The sequence below is a fragment of the Sparus aurata genome, chromosome 7 (assembly GCF_900880675.1).
Source record: "Sparus aurata chromosome 7, fSpaAur1.1, whole genome shotgun sequence".
Lineage (NCBI taxonomy): Eukaryota > Metazoa > Chordata > Actinopteri > Spariformes > Sparidae > Sparus > Sparus aurata.
The window spans coordinates 22,515,474-22,531,380 of NC_044193.1; the positions used below are offsets into that span (position 1 = coordinate 22,515,474).

At 40.5% G+C, this 15,907-nt stretch overlaps 1 protein-coding gene and 1 non-coding gene across 3 annotated transcripts in view; both read right to left on the bottom strand.

Moving 5' to 3' along the window:
* Window positions 1-5,545, bottom strand: part of LOC115585603 (uncharacterized) — a 34,507-nt gene extending 28,962 nt beyond the window's left edge. For both annotated transcript variants that reach the window (XM_030424095.1, XM_030424096.1), the window contains exon 1: window positions 5,231-5,545. In XM_030424095.1, the coding sequence (XP_030279955.1) occupies window positions 5,231-5,233 (3 nt within the window). In that variant the 5' untranslated portion in view covers window positions 5,234-5,545. The remainder of the gene's footprint in view (window positions 1-5,230) is intronic.
* A 9,815-nt stretch (window positions 5,546-15,360) lies between these two features.
* On the bottom strand, window positions 15,361-15,452 carry trnar-ucu (transfer RNA arginine (anticodon UCU)). Its single transcript is given in 2 exon segments — window positions 15,361-15,396; window positions 15,416-15,452. It is a non-coding gene; the product is annotated as a tRNA-Arg (tRNA).
* Window positions 15,453-15,907: the final 455 nt, after the last annotated feature.

Sequence of the window (15,907 nt, forward strand, 5' to 3'; positions counted from 1 at the left end):
TTCAAAGCCACTACAGACACTGATACCGTCTCTAAATGAGCATGAAAAGAATCCATTTCCTGTGTTTACGTCTGCAGTTTTTTCATCTTTAAGAAAAATAACAGATTCCCCACTGGATTACACAAACTACTTAAAATGGTTTTCCTACTGCCCACACAAAGGGGAGCCGAGGGAAAGACACGGGTTTATGAGCTTTTCATTATTATCCCTTTAACAATGTGACTTTTCAGGAAACAGTTTTAAGGTTGAAATGACAATATTCTCTACTCAGATGGGTTTTTAAAAAGGATAGTCAGACAATGTATGCATGTAATATTCCAGCTGTGAGCTTGATGATTTGACGAATGAAAATATACAAAATGTCAAACAGAAAAGGGGACCTGTGTCTCCAGTCATGACAAAGGCACCATTTCTCATGTTTCACGTAACTTTGGATGGAAGTAATGACATATTGATGTAAAATATCAGATATCACACTAACAGTGACACAAAGCATTTTCTGTAACAGTTTCCTTTTGAATGTGACTATTTATCGTGGACAGGAGGAAAGTGTGGTATGAGCATTTTTGTCACATTCAGTAACCTTAACCCTAACAGCTCAGAGACAAATTTAAAACTCAGAGTCCCTAACACTGGAAAATGTCTCATTGTGTCGCACTTATCGCATTATTTACACCCTGTTACGTCTACTCTTTGGATGAGACATTTGGGCTGCTTACAATCTCAGACTTTTCTATGTATTTCGAAGTATACACAATTATATTTACAAAGCCATGTCTGTTATCTTCACATTGAGGATCCACTACTATGACTCGTTAGAATACAAATCAGAGGATGTATGAAAGCTCGTTAATGTGACTTTTAATGACCTGAAACATTACAGGTGAAAATTGGTATATCATTTTCAGATGCCGAGTCACTAAAGGGACAAGGTTAGGATGCATATTAGATCAATGAAATGCATCAGCTAATTTCTGCATGGGCGCTGTTCTATGTCCGACCTCTAACCTTCCACTTAGTCAGAGGGGACACGAAAATAAAGAACTTCTTTTTCAGAAATAAAAACACAAAAGCTAATATTATAACTCTGGTCAGGTTTATAACCATACATACTGATATGAAGTTTCCAGACTACAACATTTGTTCATTAACTTCCTACCTCGCCATTCTCAATCTCAGAAACCACCTTCTTAATCCATAAGAGTGATACAAAACTACTGTATTCATGGCAACGTGTCATTAAGAGATTGCTTCTCTCCAAACCACAGCTTAACATGTTTGCTGAGCCTGAACTGTTTTACTAATTCTACTTCCCACTAATTTACTGAGTGTTATGTTGTACAGCCGTAGCTAAAAATAATGACAGGAAGTGGACATGAAGTGCTGAGGGATAAAAGGAGTTTGCCAAAGTGCTACAAAATAATTATACAACTCTGTTAAAAACCAGAACTCTGCTTCATTCAGGTGTTTGTCTGTATCTGCCCCTTGATTAAAGGGTAACTCCACCAATATACATTAAATGTGGAGAGCACTTCTCCCCAAGAGTTGTAAACACACTGTTAATGTGTAAAATGGAGGAGTTAGTATACTAGTATTGTATACTTAAAAAGCAATCGAATTTCAGATATTACATATTTAAACATATTGTGTAAAAGTAATTTCATGATTAACTGAAATGGACAACAAACCTGTGCGAAAACTAAAAAGGTGCACCTCGATTTTTGTTTTCTGGTTGTATATACCATCATTTTAAACCCCCCTTGTTTTATAATAACAACAAAATAATCATGAACAGACTTTTTGCATTTAGGTCACCATCTTTTCAGCAAGAGGGACCATCCTTACTGACATCTCCATCGTGGCTCACTGATGATCTGCACATGCCATGCACTGACAGCTTTCTGAATGACCAGGAAAGACTGAAAGTGACAAAAAAAATCTTAACTATTTCGTAATGTGAAGAGGAAAATTCAATTGTGCAGTAAACGGATTAGCTCTGACGCAGAAGTTGTGCAGTGAATAACCGCAGAACAATCGATAAGAGCGCAGACTCACACCAGACCAGCGATGAAGGGCCTCCTTGTTCGAACAGAGTGATGAGATTCTTTAACGGCTAAGAAGCAGCATGTCATCGCATTTTCTGAAGTTTTTCCTTGTGTTGTGGATTCAGTCTACACAGCTGTAAATCAAACTTCAAGCATTATTTTCAAAAAGATCAATATCTGAGGCACCATCTTCACTAAGTCTTTTGAGTCCAAGGAGTCATTTGAAAAGGAGGCGGCTCATTTCAAAGAGTTACATAACAAATACGCATAGAGCTGATTACATAAGAGGACAATGTCCTTCCTTTGACAATTTCATTTTGAATCTTCATATATTGGAACCAAGATGGATGTACAGTTTACGGCCCAAACAGAGATTTGAGATGATAACACACACACATCAAACCTTTAAGACTGCCCCAAAACATTTTGTATCTCTTTGAGTATCTCTTGTGTAAATAATTTACTCTTCCAGCTATTTACAGCTTGGAAAAGAGATTGCTCAGAGAAAAGGTACCGAATTCCATCTTTCGTCCAGAGAGGCTTTGCTTTTTTGGTAAAATAGACGTACCTAAGATGCACCGTTGTACCTTTTAACCTAAGAGCTGCACCTCTGGACTAAAAGGTGCAGAGAGGGTGGCAACAAGTGTTTCCTTTTTCTTTATCAGTTTCTTTTTCTGACTGCAACATCTTGTGGCTCTCTACCTCAACACACCTGGTGACACCCGAGCATAGGCAGATGACTCTGAGATCGGACATAAACACAGGCTGAGTAGAGCTACTGTACATGACCACCGAGGCACCGAGACGGCCAGACGGTATATTTAGTAGCTTCATGGGGATCAGCAAATCGGAGCTTGCGGAAGGCAAACACTAATCATGACGGCCTTGATCAGCAGGACGGTTTGAAGGTGGCTGTAAAGTAGCAGTCAGAAGGCAGAGAGGCCTGTGTTTAAGTCGTTAAAATCACGTCAGGGAATTATGAATGAGCCGAGGCTTAGAGCTCGTCTTCAAACTCATCATGAGCAAGTTGATGTGTCTGCGCTGCGTGTGTGCGAGAGGCGTGTTATTATATCAAGTGTGGCTTAGCTTTCACTGACACACTCATCTCATCTGTAATTAGCCCACAGCTGTGCTTTATGCAACTCACACCGGCAGATTTCATAACAAACAACCAGAAACGATCACTTGGATACAGGAAAAACAGGTGAAAACACAGAGGAGGGACACAGACCCAACATGAAACTATATGACGTCTTGTACAATTATTGTATTTATTATTATTATTTTACTAATTATAGAGCTGTATCCGATGTTTGAGTGTTTTCATGATTGGCAGCTTGGCAAAAACCTTGGCTGGAAGAGACTATCAGGAAACCTTTGAAGCACTGATCTAGGCAGGGAAATTATCAGTGTACCATTTTGCTCAGAGAGTAAAAATGAACACTTTGCAGTTGTCCACACCCATCAGAGTTCAACACTTTGAACAGCTGCTTCAGAGTCACATCAGTTCAGTCAACACGTCACCTCTGAGTCTCTGTCACAGAAAACTTCTTTGTATCATCAGAGATGTCGCTGTGCAGCTGCCTATTTCCCCAGCCGAAGGAGAGGAAACCTCCAGCTAAAGGCGAGGTGATGATTTGTAGTCTTGCAAACAGAGCTGTTGAGCTGACTGTTGCGTATTTCCATTGAATCACCCGGACGGGACAAGACGTCTTTCTGCTGAGAGATAAAGGATGCTCTGTGTAACCTGGTCAACACAGGAACAAACACTCAAACATTGAGGTCACTCCCATTGCAGGAATAGTCAGGTTAATGGACTCTGGCTTCAACGACATGGCAAATATGCAGGAAACAGGGCGGGAAAATCGCAACACACACATACGCACGCACACACAGAGCCCAGCCAAATCAAACCTACAGGAGAGTTGGGCGGGCATTTTAAAACGCAGCTCCCTACATAACATTCTCCCAGTCACTGAGTGTCAAACAAAATCTACTTTATGTACAACTAGGCACACCCTCTCTGCACTAGAGGCTGGTGTGCCAACAGCACCTGAAAACACATACTGTTCATTCAGAAAGAGGCCAAAACAAAAAACAGAACATGTCAAACTGTAAAAATTCAAATTCATACATCATTTCCAACATCACCTCCATGATGCTGTGGGACTGTTTCTCCACACCAGATCCTTCCCAGCTCCTGCATGACTCACATGCCAGTGAATGTTGGTCCAGGAAGGAGGCAGCTACAGAGGCAGGTTTGTGAAATCTGCCTTAATGCTCTGTAACCTGAGACCTTCACCTTGTGTCAAAACACTTCATCAGCAGAGAGCAGCGGCCAGTGAAAACTATGGGAGCTATGCTGTTGGTTGTACACAGCGTACATGCATGTTTTAACACAAAAGGCCACTTGTCAGGATGCAATAAATAAATGACAACGGTACTATTCTGGGAGAGAGACTGTAACAGTCGCATCGTAGATGTTAGAAGGAAATTCTACGGGAATGAATCTCAAAAGACGCGAGGTGTGTTAGAAGATGTTCAGGGCTGCCAGTTCTGATTTTCAAGTGATTGACTTGTTTTGTCCGTCCAACAGATGAAACCCAAAAGATCTTCAGTGGACAAAAAATGTAAAACAGATGAAAGCAGCAAATTGAGTATTTAATCAGCTCATCCTAAAAGATTGCTGTCAACTAATTTCCTGTTCAATATTCAGCTTGTTGCTTTCAGCACAAAAGATAGCATTCAGCACTTTCAAGTCACCCTCTACAGCAGGAGCCACATAAAGCACCGCACCCTCCGCTGTCGCCTCAGTGGAGGGCAAGAGGCGTATGACGGTAAAATGATGGATTACGAGTTGAACGCCAGGAAGCTGAAACTCCACAGGACATCCAACACCTTCAGACAGGTCGGTGTAATAGTGTCATATTTACAAGCTCTGCCAGACCCTTATACGAGCAAAATAAATCAATTCCACGTGTCTAAGAGATTTTATACCCTGAAGGTAATAGCTACTCTATGACAAGAGGCAGAGAGGAGAAAACAAGTCATTTAAAGTAAGTGTTCAACTTTGAGGTTCATTTAAAGTTGAATTATTATTCAGTTGTGACAGTTATAGCGGATACTGACAGAACAGGGTGGAAGTAAAAGCATCTCACAGCAAACAGAGCACATTTTCATATTACCATCTTCCTTTCTGCACGCCGTCTTTCCCAGTCATCACAACAGCAGCGCTCTCTGAAATAATCCAAATGGAGCGATAATAATGTACAGAGCTCCCGCTCACTGGCTGCTGGACCAAAAAGAAATCCATTCTGCCCAGACACTCGTTCACAGCTGAGTGAGGACAACCTTAAGCCAGCTGGATGAGCATTCTGCGAGTCCTCAGCTGAGCCGCACTTAAGTCTTTGATTTGTCTTGTTTCCTCTGGTCTCTGTATTTCTCTGTGCGTCTCTGATTTACTGCGCTCTCTCGGCTCTCTGTGTTTGCTCCCTCGCAGCACCTCGAGCGCCGGGTGCTATGTTTGACTGAGAGGGGCAGCGTGACCAAACATGAGGAGAGGTGAGAGAGGGGGGGAGAGAGAAACAGAGAGAGAGAGGGGGGGGGAGAAACAAGCCTCACAGTAAATCCAAGTACATGCAAGTGCAAAGTCTTAGTGGCATCTTCTTACACTTCACGATCCTTGATAGCAATAAGCCACTGCCAGCCAACATAAAATGAAACACTGATTCAGTATGTGTGTTTGCATACTTGTAGTACTCACATTGTGACGGTGTAATGCAGTCAAACTGTCACACTGTGCATAGTCACCTGGTGACACAAAGCTGGTCCCCACAAAGTAAAACATTTCATTTTCAGGTAAGAGTTGAAGTTTAGCATGCAGGGCTTATGGTTTGGATTAGGCTGATGCTCCAGGGAATGTTGTTGTTATATCAAACATTTTAGGAGTGCATCACATCGACGTGAGATAAAGGTGATGCTGATTGTCGTCATGATTAATCATTTAGTCTATAAAATAAAAAGAAATGCCCTTCACAATTTCCCGCTGACAACTTGAAATTGCTTCTTTTGTCCAACCAAAGAATCATCATCATTCATTTACTATCATCAGTGGCAAAAAACAAATCCTTACATTAACAAAGCTGGAAACCAACAATGTTTGACAATTTTGAAAGGTTATCAAAATAGTTTCCTTCCTATCAGTGAATCAGTTATTGACCCATTGTTGCTGTTCTAGAAGTTGAGATAGTCAGCAATTCGATGAGGCATGGGATGATATGAACATTTCATGTCACAGTCATCCTGTCCAACATAATTATGATTCACCATGTCATCCTGATAATCATCGAACCATTCTTTAAACTTTAAAATAGTAATCTAGAACATACAGGAATCGCTTTAACCTGACGTTTTTTGTGAGGAAACAAATATTTTTATTGCATCACAGTTGGTGAAAAACAAACAAAGAATCTTAAATAAGTAATCATGATTTGTAAGTTCTTTCTGTACAAATAAAGGATAAATTCAAGGTGGTAAGTAACCACATCACTGTATTTTTATGTTCAGAATCCCACTTAACTTTTTTTTCTAGGGGGTACAATGTGCAAGCCATGCCTTCAGTCATGGTGACAGGCTTAGGCAAATCAAAATCAATCACGGCACCAATATAGGACTATAGGTCAGTGAGCTACAAAGTGTGAATAACACTATACAAGTTAAATTAAACTGAATTAACTGATTAAGATGATTAACCCTTTGGACAATTACAATTGGTCAGAGGCATAATACAGACTGGTCCTTATGTAAATACTTGTTATGTAAGTCATATCCTATAAGTTACATTTCTTAACCAAAACAACGTACTCTTTAGTGGCAGCTATTTGACCAAGAATCAAAAAGAAAAAGTACCGAAAACTTTTCATTTGACTGTTCTGTGAAAATACTCTAATCAGAGGGGAATCAGTCAGCTCCCCAGAGGGCAAAACACACCAGAAAAAATAATCAAATTGTTTTGAAATGTTCAATGCCAACACTGTGGCAGAAAAACCACCATTAGCCACAAAATTTAACTTTCTATCACAAGACCATTGTGACCGATCTTATAATGGGAGCAAGGCAAAAAATATGAAGAGGCGAGAAAAAATAAATAGCAGAGAATCTAGTACTACGGAAAACATCAAGAGAAGCACGCTATTCATCTTTGTCATGGGGGGCTGAAGATCTTTATCCTGACTTAAGTTTTAAGATATTTTGGTGACTGAAACTGGAGAAGAGACAGAAGAAGAACATGAGTCGAGGAGGAGAGGTGAAGACGTGAGAGGGGAAGAAGAAGTGTTCAAGCGGAAGAGGTATTGCTACCGGGTGAAACCTCATCCTGACAGAAGCTGTTGTGAAACAGCAGCAAGAATATCTCAGCTCTGTACGTTTGACCTGGTCATGTCAAAGTGGAGACGGAGGGAGATAGACTGACAGTGAGGTATTTCTCTCTCTCTCTCTTTCTCTCCCTGATCCAGACAGAATCCATGCATCACATTCCCTTTTCACCACTCATCAACCTGCGTATGAGTGTGACACTTGCATCTGCAGGTTTATTTTGAATCTCTTAGCTGAAATGGGTCTGAAGCATTGAGTATTTTAAACTGCCATGTCCTGGGAAATGTACACTGACAGCTTCGTCAGACTTTAAAACCTGAACGAAAACTGATTATTTTGCCACTCCAAGCAGCAGAAACAAGCTTTGGTCACAACAGTGACATATTATAGGAGGAACCTGTCAGCAAATAGTTGCCTATTTATATATTTAGCACATATGGAGCGAAAACAGCTCCATTTGGAGTCGTTTATCTTGCCACCTGGTGGCCGTGAGTCCAATATTCACACTCCCTGATTTCCACCAGCTCCAAAGCGAAATATCTGGCAATTTAGCAGCTAAATGCTCCACCATGTTCACAAGTTCGTCGCTAACTTTGTGGTCTGGTGCTGAGCTGGTAGCTAACTTACTACTGCTGAAAACATTTACTTAAATTTGATAACTGACAGCTTTTCTCCCCAGATAGTCCATATTTACACAGCGGCCATTTTCCTCTGACATTGTGCTCAGGGTGAAAAGCTCAGAAGTCATACTGCTTTGTTTTTCAGGTGCTATAAATGTATGTTTGTATCGTTTCACCTCCACCTAACTGATCAGGAACTGAAAAAACAATAGATACTAAAAAAACATCATCATTAGATAGGAAAGCCATATTCAACACAGTCTCATATGTAATGAAATATATTGTATATATTATCCAGCACTACCTGACGGTAAGAAATGCTCAGATGTAGTGAGCAAAGATGGATGATTTAATCTAATAGGATTTATGGATGATGGTCTGACATCATAATTGCACCAAAAACAACAGTATATATGATGTATCGGAGAGTAGCGTGCCTTCTACCTCAACGTCTCCATTTGAGAACAGGCCCGAGGACAAACATGTGCGTTGATGTTGTTGTTGCTGTTTTCGTCATCATCATATACTGGAGCTATCATTGTTGTCCTTGTGCCCCCCCCCCCCCCCCCCCTTTCACGTCCTCCTTCAGGCTCTGTTAATGCACTGACTCTACTGGGTGACAAGAGAAATGTGCAAAAGTCACAAAGGGACACAGAAAGTGAGAGGGATGAAAAAACAGATGTGGGAGGGGGGATGACAGAGAAAGCATGTATGTGTATGTGTGTGTGTGTGTGTTGTGTGTGTGTGTGTGTGTGTGTGTGTGTGTGTGTGTGTGTGTGTGTGACAGCATGTCTGTGGTATTAGGTTTGAGCAGAGTGAGCGTGTCCTCGCCAGAGGAGAGAAGCTGTTGATTCAACTGGTCGCCGCCAAGGCCTTGTCGCCCTTGTCCTCATCTCTCTGTCTCTCTCTCTCAAAATCCCTTTCTTAGTCAGTCTCGACCTCTCTCCCCCTCTCCCCATTTCACTCATACATATTATAAACAGGACATTTACCTAATCCTAAATCTCTGCAGCTACTGCTTTGCTTCTTTGACGTGTCACCATTGTGAATTTAAATCTGCACAAGAGCGGCTTGCAAGGTTAAAAATAATGTTGAACACAAGTAAATCCATGAACATGTGTCCTTAAAAACTGAAGAGGATGTGTGCTTTACTGTGACGCACACTCCAACGGGATGGACAAGGCATACAGTATGCTGAAATAAAAAGGAAATCACTGCTGTGTTGCCTTCCTATGTGTTGGACCACTAGTCGCAAATGCAATCGCTATATTTTTGGGAAAGCAAATATGCCAAACATGCTCTGACATCAAATCTCTGAAATATTAGGATATTTGTCTCATATCACAATAAATGAAACCTTTAGGTTTTGGGTTTTTCATCCTCATAAAATATTCCTACAAATAATAATATATCAACATAAATCTTCATTAGCACTACTGGTTAGACAAAATAAACAATGAGATTAATTCACCTTAGAGTTTAGGAAATTGTGATGCAAATTTTATCAACTCATATCATGACAGGCAGCAGATTAATTAGTTTGAGACAGATGTAATTAAAGACAGACTGACAGTTGTCTCCTTCAGTCACACATCAAGGTAAGTTTTCACATCTTTGCTTTCGATTTTCAGACTGTAACCCAAATATCGCCTGAAATAGTTTTAAAACTACTTTTTGAATACATTTGAGGTGAGAAATAGAATTATAATACATCTACTATGTATGGACTTCTACTTAGGCGAACCCAAGACGCTCTGTTATATTTGTTGCAGTGATCCTTCTTTTCTGTTGACTGTTGTTTGTGTGTTTATTTCATTCATGCTGTTGTAAATTGCATTTTCTCGGCTTAGCTTATTAAGTATAGCTAACTTTGGCAAAGTTACGGAGATGGAGACCCTATAAAACCCGGTTCGGGAATGTATGTCATCGGTGATGTGAGGCATTCAGCTCAGCTGGGTGAGATAATTGGGTCAGAGCGACAGTAGGAAACAGCAGTGACTACAGCGGTGAGCTAACTCCGCCTTATGGCAACTCAGGGGGGACATACAACCTCAAATTCAGAAACACTTAGTAACCCCCCCTCCAACAACGATGTAATCATCCATCACAATGTTGCACTTTGAACATCATCATATGCCAAATCAGTAGACATCGCTCAGCCCTGGCAGGTAGTATTTGGTTTATATATGCAGTCTAAGCTGTCATCTTTCCTTTTATCCTCACTGAGAATGTCTGTGCAACATTAACAGCTCCGGACACATAAAAACAGCCAATAAAACACGCCTGCTGCTCCGAAAGTAACACTGGCTTTACTGTATTTGGAAGCAGCCGTGTCAATGTTAGACCGTGTCAGAGTGGATTAAAAAAGGTGTGTCTATATGGGTGTGAAGTCATGAGACAGTATACTTTGTTACAATAGCCTTAATGGAACAGAGTGTTTAGAAGCTGCTAATCCCAACCAGTGATGGAAACAAACGCACCTCGAGCCTTGGCCTTCTATTTTTGCCTCTAGTATCCTCAGCGCTTCAAGCATGCATCGTCCCAAACTCAGGCTTAGGCAGCTAGCACCTCATTACCATTCTGTAGAGCAGTTAACATAGCCGGGGATGCATTTCCTCCAGCAAGCAAGCCGAGGTCAGAGCAGGGCTAAACAGGAAGTTCATGTAATTGACAGTTTTATGTGCAATTGGCTGCTTCAGTGTTTCTTAAACTTTTTTTGTGGGATGCAGGCGTGTTTCTGGTGGAAAAAAAAAAAACAGGCATATTTCATAAGGCTTCAATCCCGTACAAGCCGACACAAAAGCAGCTGCTATTGATTCAAGTTTAGATCGAAGATTTTTAGATTTTTAGATTTTTGACAGCAGGTGACGCTCTCATCAGAAGCTTAGCCTCCTCTATTATTCTACAGCCAAACTTGTCTGTGGTAGACTGAAAACAAAATCTTTATAATTTTATTTATCTTTGAAACAGATATAGGATTTTAATAACTGTAACTTTATTCCCAAAGAAAGATTAATTTATCTTGCACAAAATAGCTGCAACCTGAATTCCACAACCTCCACCTCATCAGGCTCATGGTCTTCTTTATATTCTGCCCAGATTTAGGATATACAGTTTTGGACAAAGCTTGTTATGGTTCTACTGGAAAGCATCATTAGATACAGGATTACTGTCTGTTATTGAAACATTTCAGTAAGACTGCCAGCTCAAATCAGTAACCTGGTGAAGGGTCTGTCAGAATAAAGGATTTTAAGAATCTGGCGCACACTCAGTATGAACACAAGCTTCTCATTCCTGACTGTTTACATATCTCTTGATCTCTAATTACTGGTCACAGGACTAGAAAAAAAAGCTGGCAAACAACCCCATGGTTTCTCTGCTGCAGAAGTGCACTTAGCTGAATCCAGAGTGGTTTTTCCCCAAAGCAGCAACCACCACAGCTGCTCCTCCCAACGTCAGCCCAATGTGCAACTGCCCTAAGGTGCAGTTCCAGTAATAAACACTAGATGCTCGCTCCAAAAAAGATCACTGTCTGGAGGTAAGAGGTCATATTTCTTTTTATAAATCAATATAACCTGAGATCTCAATAGCCTGTTTAGCTTTTTCTATTTTGAGTTGTTGTTGCAACAATAAAACTAGTCTCCAATCAAGGATTAAAAGGAGCAATTTTTTGAAGATATGTCCATAATTTCAGTTGGAAACATTTAAAAAATGAACTAACATCATCAACAGTGAGTGTCCTTACAAATTTTGACCATATTTTTCAAATTGCGGTGATGTGTTCACCTGCTCATCCCAACCTCCATCATGTCGCATTTAAGTGAAATTTCTTGCTCCAAACAAGTAAATCCAGCAACACTGTGAGCGTTAGCTGGTGAAGAAGCTACAGTAAACACGTACTGACCCACTTTGCAAAGGTGCAGACATGCCAAGAATGAATGTCGTCATTATAGTTGTGACATCCGTGCGACACACAAAACTGTTCAGTGTTCCACTGGGTGATAGTATTACACCCCACCAATGCTAAACCCAGTATGGGCACAACAGTGAGTTACAGAAAAACTAAAGCAGTCGGGGTATTTCAACAGACTGACCCAGGAGATCTAGGCTGCGTGATTCAACACTTGCTTTACAGCGACAGCTCTGGGTTGAGAGAGACAAATCAACCCAGTGGGGGAGTGAAGGAGAGGCGTCTATTTTAGCCGCTCAACTGACTATGTGACCCCCTCACAGCCTCCTCTTGAGCTGACCCTGCCGGTCATAAATCACCGTGAGCTGTTTGGGTCACTCAGAGTGACCTGTGAGGCTGACAGGATTTTTTTTTAAAACATATTGTTCTCACAGAGATGTGTGTGTGAGCCTCTCTGACTGAAATATGATGCCTACAGTAGCTAGATGGACAAACAAAACAGACAAAGACAACATAAAGTGGCCAGAAGAAAAACACAGTGTATACAGGTCAAGACATTCCTTCTCCTACTTATATTTCTATGGCATGCTACAGTGAATTGATGACCAACTACTATAGTAGTCCCCCCATAGCAAGGACAAAGTTCTGGCCTGCTGGCGAGGTCTTTATGGACCTTAATGTTTGACTCATTCAGTGCGTGTTCCTTAGGCTGCTTCTTATGCCATGACTCACATATGATTCACATGCTTCCTTGTCCCCAGTGGGTGATTTGTTAATTTTTAACAAGGGGGATGGCCCAACGCGAGCATCACCCTGCCCCGACACACCTATGTACACACTCTTAACCATAACTATGACATTTCTAATTCCCCAATTCCATTTTATCCAGTTATCTTCATTTTATCCAGTTATCTTCCTTCTCTACCTACTACAATGGTCTACTTATTGAGTAAGTACAACTTTAAATTGTATGCAGTAGACTGAAATTATTCAGGCAGGGTTTTCTTATGTTTCTCACACTTTTTTTCTTCACACAATTTTTTACCATCTAAATTTCTTGAAGGACACTCAATGAACATTGTGCAAAACAGTAGAGCCTGACCGACTTACTTGTTGGCCGATTTTATCTATGTACTATATCTATTTATCCAATATTATCACAGATATATCGGTATCAGCGAATAAATTGTCCGATATGAAGACCTTATATTTAAAAACTACAAATACAGAATGGAGAAAGTCACTCCTACAGGGTGCGTTTGGACGGGAGGTAAAACAGCTCGGAAATGTAACAGCTACCTCACTAATGGTTAAACTATAAACCAACACAAAAATGACAATTACCAACATAACATAAGCCACCATGTTCTTAACAGACACACTAAAAACACTCACAAAAAGTAACATTTAGTTTTAGAACATAAATAGCAAACTTACTATTAATATCAAACTGTCAGAAAAAACTAATCTCTGAAAAAAATTTAACATTACTGAAAATAAATGTGCGTCTGTTACAGGTTTTATTCCGCCCTCTGCTCGACATCATAACGGGAATGTTTCAGAAGCGGAGTCTTTTGCCTGCCAGACTTTATTGATCTGGTAATTTTTCGTTTTTATACAGTCGGGAGTTTGCACAGAATGTTTTATTTTGAAAACTGGCTGGATACTCTATGCCGTTTCCGTGTCTCTGACTTCCTGTTGGCGCGATCTGCTCTGTGCAGCTTGTTGCGGCTTTCGTCAAAAATAAACCGGGCAGCCGGATCGCAAAGCAGCCGTGCCCGACTTGACTCCACTGTGCGTCGGAGCTGATTGCGGCCACTTGTGATTTTAGCACACTATCTGCTACTAGCGGATGGAGACTGATGTCAGGTTAACAAGGGGGATGCTTTTTGGTCATTTTGTTAACAAGGGGGATGGCATCCCCCCTCATCCCCCCTCAAATCCCCTACTGCTTGTCCCTGAATGTCATGTCACAGCAGGCCGGGAGAAAAAGGCGTTTATCAGTTCACTAACAAACTGCCTTTTCAGATGCACATTTCCATAGAGTGCATTTCCAGTGATTTCTATAAATAAGCAAGACTATGAGAGCTTAAAGGCATACTTGATATTGCTGTGTTAGAGTCGTTCTCACATCATCATTATTAATGTGGCTCCAGGACTATTCAGCTCAATTGATCTTATTTCAATTCTTTCTAAAGAGGTTGTTTGAATATATCCCTATGCTGTTAACTTATTATGTTTACACTAAGTTCATGATCATTTTCTGTTTCTTTTCAGTTTTCTATCGCTGTTTGCTTAGGTTTAGGGGACAAAGGTCTTTTTCCTGAGTCACAAAGCTATGACACTATAAAAACATGATCGGTCAGTTGCAATGATGCTCCTGGAGCAACATCAATTATCCAGAAACAACAGAGCAATATAAGATAAGACACAAGCTGCTCTGTGAAGCTGTGTTTAGGCACGGCAGTGCTTCAAACTAGATGTTAACGTTAGCATACTGTGATTGCATTGTCTCTTTGAGTTTTCAATCAAGGAATGTAACTAATGTAATTAATGGATTGATCAAATATTGTGCCAGTCCATCAGGCAGATATTAGGATATTATGACTTAATGGCAGTCAGGGAGTTGCCAATCCATCCAATCATTGTCAAAATATGTCCCTAAAAACCGCAAATGACAGTCTGCTGGTGGTGCTAAAGCAAAGGTCAGGGGACCACAAAAGTAAGTAGGATTCATCCTTTGGGAACCATGAATGTCAGGGAAGAATTCATTCAGTAGATGTTGAGATATTCCAGTGTGGACCAAAGGTGTGGACAGACCATCAGACCAACATGATCAGTCCCTACAGCCATGCAGCTAGTGTAGTTAAAGGAACATTATGTAGAAATTGCCATTTTGTGCCATTTAGTGCCCCCCCACAGAGTGCGACACCACTGTTGTAAATACAAATCCCAGGTCTATAACAATGTCAGATGTAATGTAGGTGCTAACTGCAAACAAAACTCATAACAGTGTTATGTTTTCAAACTTGTATGTTGAAGTAAAAGCGTATGTCACACTGTGATCTGAACCCCTCACTGAAGTTACATAGTGCAGTAACAAGTGATAGGGGGACGGAGACATCATTCACTCTATTACAAGACACTGTACCATCAAATGTTTGTGAAGCTGTTATTTTAAGGTCAAAAAGGTACATAATGTTTCTTTAAATGAGTAACTTGTCACTCAAATAGGAATAAATGAATTAAAAACTTTTTCTGGAGTGTGGCAGCATTTTAAGGACCTTCTTGAAATAGTAGTAGAGTAGTGTAGTAGTGTCTTCCTCTGTGTTGGCTGAACGGGGACTGTATGGGTAAATGCTGAGTCACTTTATAGTGCAAACAGGAAGAAGTGGTAGCAAATCATAAAGCTCGACTCCGGTGGGACTCGAACCCACAACCTTTGAATTATTTCTTGAGTACTCAACTAGAAGTCCAACGCACTATCCATTGCGCCACAGAGCCTCATATATGTGATAAAGGGTTTTCATTGACCTCAAACTTGTCTCACAAGTCTTGAGCACTAATATTTATGTTGCGGCTACCTGTCTAAAAGTACTTTATGTCAAAAATCTAAGCTTCTCAACATAGGAAAATACCAGTTTACGAGTAAACCTTGCAGAGATGTGTTGTGAAGATAAAGTTCCTCTAAGGGACACTAAATAGATGCTGGATAGATTTTTCTTGAAAAAGCAACTGTATTTTTTTCACACAGGCAGTGAAACTAAAAAAAATAACGACAGCAGGTATTTTTACTGAAAAAAAGGTAACATAATGTTGCTTTAAAGAGTGCTTTTCAAAGATAATGGAAGTTCAGCAGACTAGATACAGCTTTATTACTGAAGTTCATCTCAATGTTCTCACACAATTCTGACTTGACTAAACAAGACGGTGAAAGTGCTGCTGTCTGGATCCCAGCA